General features: G+C 42.4%; 1 protein-coding gene across 1 annotated transcript; it reads left to right on the plus strand.

The window, feature by feature from the left end:
- The first annotated feature begins 2,870 nt into the window (after positions 1 to 2,870).
- LOC105056218 (protein POOR HOMOLOGOUS SYNAPSIS 1) lies at positions 2,871 to 7,459 on the plus strand. Its single transcript, XM_010938338.3, has 10 exons — positions 2,871 to 3,211; positions 3,987 to 4,103; positions 4,345 to 4,410; positions 5,921 to 6,024; positions 6,128 to 6,321; positions 6,464 to 6,507; positions 6,639 to 6,666; positions 6,766 to 6,836; positions 6,944 to 6,971; positions 7,198 to 7,459. The coding sequence occupies exons 1-10, from the start codon at positions 2,945 to 2,947 to the stop codon at positions 7,278 to 7,280; spliced, it is 1,002 nt and encodes a 333-aa protein (XP_010936640.1). The 5' UTR covers positions 2,871 to 2,944; the 3' UTR covers positions 7,281 to 7,459.
- Positions 7,460 to 9,608: the final 2,149 nt, after the last annotated feature.

Genomic DNA, 9,608 nt, shown 5'->3' on the forward strand with positions numbered 1-9,608 from the left:
GACTTTCATTTTAGGTATGTTAGGACGGGGTTCTCCCCCGTTCCTAACATAACTTTGTTTCAAGCGTTTGGAGGGGTCATATCCAGTCGTAATAAATCCACGCCAGATGGGAAGAGTACGTCAAGTAGAAAGAAATTTAGATTCAAGGTGAAATCGTAAGTGATACATTTACAGATTTTTTGAGTTCCACGATCGCGGGTGGTCCGCTCCTCCTTGAGGCCCTCCGGTGATGGAGTCGATGGTCCCGATGGGAGGTCGGTCCCCGGGTTGCTCCTCCCTTCTTGGCGGTTCAGGCTGCGGAAGGGCCCTTGGTCGATCTCCTCTACCCTCAGGCCTGCGTCGGATGAACCTGTCGAGTCGACCTCGCCGAATGAGCTCCTCGATCTCATCCCGGAGCTGGATGCATTCCTCTGTGTCATGACCGTGGTCGCGGTGGTAGAGGCAGAACTTGTTGGGGTTGTGCTTTCCGGGGTGTGTGCGCATCCTCTCCGGCCTAGGGAGCTGCTCTCTGACCTCCATCAATACTTGGGCCTTCGAGGCGTTGAGGGGGGCGTAGTTGCGGAATCTCCCTGGTGGGGAACCCCGCCGAACCCCGCGATTCGGGCTTCTCTGCCTGCACGCCCGGGGTGGAGTACGGGCGCGCTTATGCCCAGGAGGGGATCGAGAATGCAGCTGGGCTTCCTTTGGCCTTTTTTCAATTGTGGGCTTACTCGAGTCTCCCACTTGCCGCTCCCTCGCCGTCTCTTCATCCTTCATTTTGAAGGCTTCTTCCGCTCGGACGTATCCTTCGGCCCGGGCCAGCAAATCAGCAAAGTTCCTGGGATACTTCTTCTCCAGGAAGAACAAAAGATCATTCTTCTGAAGGCCACCCTTCAGGGCGGCCATTGCGACTGATTGGTCCAAGTTCTGGACCTCCAGCGCCGCGATGTTGAAGCGGTTGATGTAGGCCCGAATGGACTCCCCTTCCCTTTGCTTGATGTTGATGAGGGACTCCGAACCCTTTCGGGGGTGCCGGCTGCTGACAAAATGGGCCACAAATTGGTGGCTCATTTGATCGAAGGAAAAGATGGTACCCGATTTCAAAGCCGAGTACCAATTCCTCGCCGCTCCCTTCAAGGTGGACGGGAAGGCCCGGCATAAAATGGCATCAGGAGCACCGTGAAGCAGCATCATCGTCCGGAAGGCCTCCAGATGATCAACCGGGTCCGAAGTCCCGTCGTAGCTTTCGAACTGGGGAAGCTTGAAGTTTGGCGGGATCAGTTCCTGCATGATCATTTGGGAGAAGGGAGGGTCAGTACAAATATCCTCACCATAAGCGGGGGGTGCATGGCGGAGTTCTTCGATCCGCCGGTTCATCTCCTGGAGCCTCCGATCCAGAAAATCCTCTCGACTTCGAGTCTCGAGGGTCCTCTGGCAGAACGGGGGCAGGGATCTTCCAGGGGTGGAGTCGTGGTCCGATTGAGGGCTCTCTACCCTCGGGTTCATTTTCCCAAGAAGGACGGAGCGGCTGGCCCAGGTGGCCCGCCCCGCCGCCGAATTCTGGTGTTCCGAGGATGCCCTTTCCGGGCGTACCGATGCCTGCGGCTGCTGCTGCTGCATAGCTTGCACAGCCTCGGTGAGGCCTCTGACCTGCTGCGCCAGCAGGTCAAACTGCTCCGCGCCGACCGCCGCCGTCGGAGGAGGAGGAGGAGGTTGAGAAACAGGAGGGGAGGCCGGAGCCTGAGATCTGGCCGCGGAGGCCGTGGACCGTCGCGTGGACGCCTTGCGAGGAGGCATCAAGTATGGATCCCGTGGGGGGAAACAAGGAGTGGGTGTCGGAGGAGACGATCGGGTGCGGCTCCGTTGAACGCTCCTTCAAGAACAAGGGTACTGTGAAGACACAGACCCTTCCTCTTGCGCCAATCCTGTTGGTGCAAAAATCCGCTTGCGCCGGAGAAGCTGGAGCGAGGAAGTCGCGGTCGCCGCCGGGACCTGCAAAGGAAGTCTAAACCGGAGGTGGGGTTGCTCCGGCAAGACCCTCCGACGCTCAAGTCAGTTCTCTGCCTCAACAAGAATGGAGTGCTCGAACGGAGAATTTAGCAGAGTTTTTAGATGAAAGATGAGAGCTTATTGAATAACGTATCTGGAGCCCCCTTTTATAGGAGTCCGGGCGGAGTCCCCCTTGAGGTTGGAGTCGTGGGCGAAGCCCGGCTCCCGTAGGAGTCCGGTCGGAGTCCTCCTAGAGTTGACGTTGCGATCGGAGCCCGATTCTCGTAGGAGTCCGGGCGGAGTCCTCCTGCAATTAAAGTCAGGTGCGGAGTCCGGCTCCCGTAGGAGCCCGGACGGATCTTACCGACGGTTGACGTTGGCGACGAAGCCCGGCTCCCGTAGGAGTCCGGGCGGAGTCCGGCTTCCGTAGGAGTCCGGTCGGAGTCCTCCTGGAGTTGATTCTGCTGAGGACTTCGGCTGTGGATATTTTATACCCAACAATATATATATATATATATATATATATATATATATATATATATATATATATATATATATATATATATATATATATATATATATATATATATATATATATATATATATATATATATATATATATATATCGTATGCCAAGTGCAATCATGGTTACACAAATTTATTGTAATTAATCGGATAAAATCACACAACCAATTGGACGTCAAAAAGTCGACAGACATGGGCATCATGCGGCACCTCCGTTCACGAGAATGGCAATTGCTCAGTGTCAAGTACAACCATTTCGGGAAATGCAGCAGCTCCATTTGCAGCCATCAAATGGGACAGCTGGCAGGAGCTGATCCCATCGAAAGAAATCCTTTCAAACGGCTTTCGGAACGCACCTACTAACGGGTTCCGTCCCCCACGCCCACCGCCCTACAAGTACACAGTCCCCTTATTGGCTCCGTTAGTCTTGACGGTTACCAAGAGGAAAAAAATGGCGGGAGCCGTGGGATTCTTGCCGGCGGTGCCGTCCGCCGGAGTGCCGGTAGCAGCGGAGCAATGGGAGGTGGAGTTCTCCCGGTTCTTCAACTTCCCGCGGCGGCCGTCCCTCCTGCCGCCCAGCCTTCGGCCCCTCCCCAAGGGCAAACTCCGGTCCAACGGCACCTGGATCACCTCCGCCTCCCCCGCCCTCCTCCGCGTCCTCAAATCCCACGCCGCCGCCGTCCCCATCCTCTCCATCTCGGTGCACGGCAATGTCCATGTTGGTCTCCTCTCTTCCCTCCGGAGCGAACTCCTTTAGCAGCTCAAATCCCCTTACAATGGGTTTCTTGTGGATTTCCCTCCGCTTTTTGTTGCGGGAGAGATCCATGCAAGCCTAGTAGATTTAATTAGTTGCATGCGCAATTTCTATTATTTTTCGCAAGATTTGCGTTGCTATTGATGGTATTTTACTTTCCTTCTTTGAGTTTTTGCCTCTTCTTAAGTCGCATTGGTGTTAATGTGTTATTCTCAACATTCAGTTTGGCAGTTTCTTGAGTTTTCGTGTCATAGTTGCGTTTAGATTCATGGAAAGTTGGGCTTGTTTGCTTGATTTCTGCTGTTATCTCATGATAGTTAGACTCCAGCACCAAGATTTATTTTCTTGATTTATTTTCTTTTTTTTTCTTTTTTTGGAGAAAAGATAGGGTCACTTTAAGATTTTCTTGAATATTCAAGTAACATCTAGCATTTTTCATCACCTGGATTGTCGAAGCCGACAGGGTTCTTCAAATTATAGGTATGTTTGTTCATACCATTTTGTGAACTGCGAACAGAGATGGAGGGGGTTTTCTTTTTCTTTTTTTTTTTTACTTTTTTTTTCTCCTCTAATTATCAAGATGTTTGGATCCCATCCCCTGTCCCCCCTCCTTTGTTACCTCCGGAAACTGTTGACCTCATTCAAATTGCTCCGAAGCTTCTGGGTTGTCGGACAACTTTAGTTGTACTTGGAGTTCGATGCATACACTGAGAGAGCTGATGTTGGTTTTTTGTTCCAGGAGGAGCACTTTATCTCGAATCTGCATTTGTCATGGCCACAGGTGTCATGCGTTTCTCAGTGCCCGATCAGAGGGAGCAGGGTAGTGTTCCTAAGTTACAGGGATTGCTCCAGTCAGGCAAGTAAAGCTACCGTCTCATTACAGTACAATGGTCATCGTTATAGCTCAATTCCTGTTGTATCGATCAGGAAATATAAAAGTTGAATTACTCAATGTGCACAATGTTCATTAAAATTCTTAGAGTTGCATGAAGGAGAAGTTAACCTTCTGTTTTACATATTCCTTCTGACATCCTGAATTTTTGGTCCTTATCTTGCACAATTATTGATGATAAAAAGTTCATCTTGTGAATTTGCAGATTCAGAAATTTGCGGTGCGGTTTCCTGCATGTTGTGAAGCAGAAAAATTCTTAAATTTTGTGAAGGTGCACCGTCCTCATTTCTTTCTTACGTGCAATTTCTTTTACTTTACCCACTCATTTTATTAATTTAATAATGATCAGTTTATACGTTCCACGATGAAGGCACACAACTGTTACCCTTTTCCTGATGCTGTGGCCAGGAAGTTGTTAACGACAACAATCAGTGACAACGAAATAGGGCCATCATGGTTGGAATTGAGAACGGCTTGTGACATGCGTGTTCAGCTGGATCTAATGACACTTTTGTGATGCAAGCGCATGAGACATGCACTTTGCATCAAAAAGAATGAGCAAGTTTGTCTATAATCTGTTCTTAATAGGTCTACATCCTTGTTGTTAGCTGGATAAAGGTGCCATTACCTGTGTGTCTAACAGAAATGGTTGCTGATGGTTTTTTTTTTTTTTAAATAAATAAATAAGTAGCTGAAGATCATGCTAGTATGAAACTGTGATTAAGAATGCCTTTAAAGGTCTTCCTGCATTAATAACAGTTCTACAAAGCAGTAGTAGTCCATTATGAACAGCCACACTTTTGAGGGGACTAAACACCCTGAAGGTATTTATGCCAAATTGAGCTCAGCGTGACTAGAAGTATATTGCAATTCAGGGTTCTTATCTCCAGGGATTTTAGAAGAACGGACAGCATCATATGAAGTAATAGAGCACCTTTTCTGGTAGATCTTTTTTTTTTTTTTTTTGCTTTATAAATCCGAAATTCCAGCTGGCTTTGCTAGTTTACATGCACTGCATGAAATTGAATAATAGTTATTAAGGAATTCTTAATGGAGAGTTCATGGTTTTTATGTATTTAAATTGTTTTTTTAAATATAGAAAACATATGGGAACGTTGGGAAAAACATACAACACCATTTATTAGTGCAGTTGGTGGCTTTTCCTTGGTTTTTTATGTTGCAAATTTAAAATTGTCAGAAGGAGATCTTTATGCATGTTATAAGTACTGCAACAGAAGCCAAGTTTTGTGAAGATATAGGCATGTACCTGCATTATTAATTATTCACGAGGACCTGGGGGTGGTTCTTGTATAGTCATAACTGTGTGATGATGGGTTACTGAATGGCCCACGCTGCAGTTGGTGGTCTAAAGAACTACACATATAGTTCTAATACAAGTATGGGTAGAAGTTGGTTTTGATGATCAGCTTTGCCGTCAGTCTTATAGCAGAACACTTTGTTGCTTTGCTGTATGCATACCTTGTGAAATACTTTGCCATTTAGTCAACGTCAGTGGCGCATTAATAAGAGCAAAGTTTCCTTTATCTATAAGTAATGAAATTCTAACATGATGTAATAGGTCTAGTGTGCATTTTGTACAAACTGCAACCATGTCAACTTTCTTCACATGGTAATTATCATAATAAAGTGTTGCATCAGTATCCTCACATCCACTGATCTATAAAAAGAAACTACATTGTTGGGAATCCATTGATTAAATCTCCATTAGATTTGCCATCAAATTATTTAAGCTGATTTAGGTGTCTTTCATGTGAATTTAGGAATGCTCAAGGGACATATTGGATATCATGCCTCCAGGAAGTGATTTTGTGTGTGAGAATTCATCTCCTTCTGAATTTATTGCTTCAAATGGTCTGCATTATAGGTGAGAATCTGCACATTATTTCTTATATTTAACAGCATATTTGGCTCAAGGAAGAAAACAAATCGTAAAACATCCACTTGCATGTGCGGCATTGTATTTATAGGTTTGATGAGGAATCAAGCTTTGAAGAGCCTGTCATGACTTGTGCTCCAGAAATGCCAGCTTTGAGCTATAATGAAGAGCAAACTGAGTGCTCTCTTCAGCCTGCGCTGGCTAACAACATTGATACCATTTTCTCGGGCTTACCTCCCAGCTTTACAGAGCTACTAGCCAATTGCTCAAGTGATACTGAAAAAGGTATGCCAGTCATATGAAATGAATATATGCTAGTTCCAGTAAGCAGCATCTGCTGAAAAGCAATTATGATTAGTTTTTCTTCCATTTCTAACTGAATGATACTTCATTTGCATTTTGGCTTCCTTGGCCTTTACTGAGACAGTGCAAAAGCTGACGGCAAATACTGATCCTGCATCACAGAAAGGGGTACTTAGTTTCATTTACTTCCTATTTCAATTTCTTCAATGTAATATTTTGTTGTCAAAGTACTTGATCTTTTCAATCAAACAATGCCTCCTAAAAGCATGTTTTAGTTTGATATGAAAACTTTCTTTCAGGGATACCCGTTGGATCCGTCATCTCATGGTATTTCAATATTCATTAACTGATATGCTGCTCACATGAAAATATTTATTGGACAAATCAATTTATTTATTCTAACCATGTTGTTGTTTCTTTCTGAAGGAGTTGCAGATGCTGCCAAACAACCAAACTCAGTGGAGGTGGAGGAAGCCGATCTCAGGACTCAAATTGCGGTATTGCTGTTTGCTTTCTTTTTTGTGCTGGTCTTTTCAGAATGATTGGCTACCTAACGATACTGCTGTATTTCTTTTATTTTACCTTTTCCCCATGTTGGCTTCAGAAATACATGTCGGATGCTTCCTTTCATGGTATGGTTTTGCCTCTTGTCCCTTTCTTTGGATCCTTTACTTTTTACAGCACATACATTTGATTGCCATGACTCAGATAACTTGAGAAACAATCTATATTACTCTTCCTACATTGTTAAGAAGTATCTAAGAGTGCCCTTGTTAATACATGTCTTACTAGCTGAATGTTGTATTTGATTTTAGTCTCACAAGCATTCTTTTTGGTTCTTGTTTGTGCTCTTGCCAGAGATGCTGTTCAAACTAGAGAAAGTTATTGATGAATTGGGCGGTGATCTAGCACTGCAGGTGGCCAGCCCCTTGCATAACTGAAGACCAGGCTTTTATCATTTTGGGTCTTTCTTGCTGCTTTTCCTAATGGTAACAGCTGATTGAGGATGTGAAGTTCCTTATCTGTCTAAGAACTGTTTTTTCTCTTTTGTAAAGCCACCGTCTAACCAAAAGGAAACTGTTGGTTGACGATATCAATACATGTTCATATAGACAGACCACTAGATGTCGCACTCGGCAGTATGGGTCCTTTTTGTTCTCCTTCGAGGAGATCAATGGATGTCACTCTGTTCTACTTTTGCTCTCTTCATGTTTGACCTCTGCAGATTTCACAGTCACTTCTTTTCAGGGACAACTCGTGGCTTCTTGTTGAATCAATTTTGTTGTCGATTCAGATAGTTTTAGCAGGGCAAAGGAATGTCGTCCCCTCCCCCCCTCCTCCATTTTTTCTTTTTTTTTTTATTGAAGGAAGCATGGGGTCCTGCCTTCACTGCAAACTCGTCTCATTTAAGATTTTGTGGTCTATTGGTTGCGCATGGATCACGTGGCCCAGTTCAACAGGCGGAGACTTCTCTGACTTTTAATGCTCTTGTATAAGTCTCACCGGCTTACCTCCTTGACTCGGTGTCGTATCGTACACAGGGTAATTGGAACATTCTATGGGGCGCACCAAAGCATGCTACTACCGCCCTAGGGAGCGTTGTGGTAAGAAAATAGTTTTGGTATATTTGTTGTGCAACTCCAGATCGATGGTGCTTTGAATGTATTTTTTTAGGGAGCGTTGTGGTAAAGGATCTTGCGCGCTGGAGTGCGCTTTTTTAGGCTTTGAATGTATTTATTTTCGGAGAAAAATATGTTGATCTGATTGTTGTGGGACAACCCGGCACCGGGACACCCTTTTAAACTCTGAATGTATTCTTTTTTTTTTCGCAGGAAAAAAAAAAATGCTTTTGACATATTAGTTGCGGGACTCATTTGTCAACGTCCGTGTACATCCATAAATTCGCCAGTGGTTGCAGTCTTGATACAGAGAAAAAAATGGGACGCTTAAAACAAACTGGCATTCTTCCTGATCTCGTCTGTCAACAAGTTGAGCATCATCTGCCGGACTACTTTGTTCCCTTCGCAGGGTCCTATGTGAGGATTCTCTTTCTCTTCTGCGGCTCCACAGGGTAACACCGTCAGATTTTTTTAAATAAAAAAATGTTTTTTAAAAAAAAATAATTTTTAAAATATTATTTAATTAAATTTTATATATATATATATATATATATAATAAAGTGGAGGAACCGCGAAAGAAGAGAAGGGAGGAAGGAAATGGGCCTAACGGATTCAGATTTTAGGTCCCAATCCGATCTAAAATTTGATATAGATCTATTTATTTAAAGAAAAAATTTTATATTTAGGCCCTTGATAAAGTTATATTCAATTAAATTTTTTTTGACAATTGACTAAATCAGATCATATTGAGTTAATTTAGTTTAGGAGTATTTTGTAATTAAATCCTGACAAAGTATTTATTATATAAAGGTTCTTTTCTATTGGATCTCTACATTTTTGGCTTTGAACCCAAAGATAAAAAAAATATTAATTGAGATTATCCTCATGGGTCAACTACTACAATCATGCATATAAATACAAATACAATATAACTATTGCTTACTTCTTATTATTATTTAACCATCCATTCTTAAATAACGGACACAAACTACTAATCTCAGATATGTATACATCATCATTGTCTCTTAGTCATTCTACATGAAATTCTGAGCTATTGGGACCAAGAAGTTATTAACAATTCAACTATCAAAAAATTTGTCTCTATCTTTTCTCTGGAGTAAATCTTTAATGATGACTGAAAATTTAATAAAATAAAAAAATTATATAATAATAAAATATATATTATTTTTATTGATAGATTATGAAGAAAAAAGATATATATGGAATATAAATAGGTGATCATATTTTGCTTAATGACGAAGATTTCGGAATAATTGATGTTAAAAATATTGATTCAAAAAATAATTTCTCTGTAGAAGATAGAAATGATCATGTTACTTTTTATTATTATATTATTTAAATATTTTAAATTTATATTTTAATTTGAAATACTTGATATTATCTATGATATTTTTTATATTATATTAAATTTTTAATTTATAAAAATATTATTTGAAAAAATAAATATATATCATACAACGTACAGAATCCTAAGCTAGCTTATTTATAGATTTATGACTTTTTGGATTGCATGGAGCGCCACATATGAAATCATGAATTAAATTTATGATTTTACTATCACGCAGAAAGAATTCGATATTTATGAAACTGTGGGTTGAACTTAAAATGTGGGTACCCACGATGTCATAT

This window comes from Elaeis guineensis, chromosome 13, assembly GCF_000442705.2.
Source record: "Elaeis guineensis isolate ETL-2024a chromosome 13, EG11, whole genome shotgun sequence".
Taxonomy (NCBI): Eukaryota; Viridiplantae; Streptophyta; class Magnoliopsida; order Arecales; family Arecaceae; genus Elaeis; species Elaeis guineensis.

Bases quoted from the DNA above. Each gene is read 5' to 3' on its own strand.
- LOC105056218 (XM_010938338.3), top strand. From the start codon at position 2,945: ATGGCGGGAGCCGTGGGATTCTTGCCGGCGGTGCCGTCCGCCGGAGTG. The intron at 6,667-6,765 runs GTATTTCAATAT...TTCTTTCTGAAG, and splicing joins GTTGGATCCGTCATCTCATG to GAGTTGCAGATGCTGCCAAA. The intron at 6,972-7,197 runs GTATGGTTTTGC...TGCTCTTGCCAG, and splicing joins GTCGGATGCTTCCTTTCATG to AGATGCTGTTCAAACTAGAG.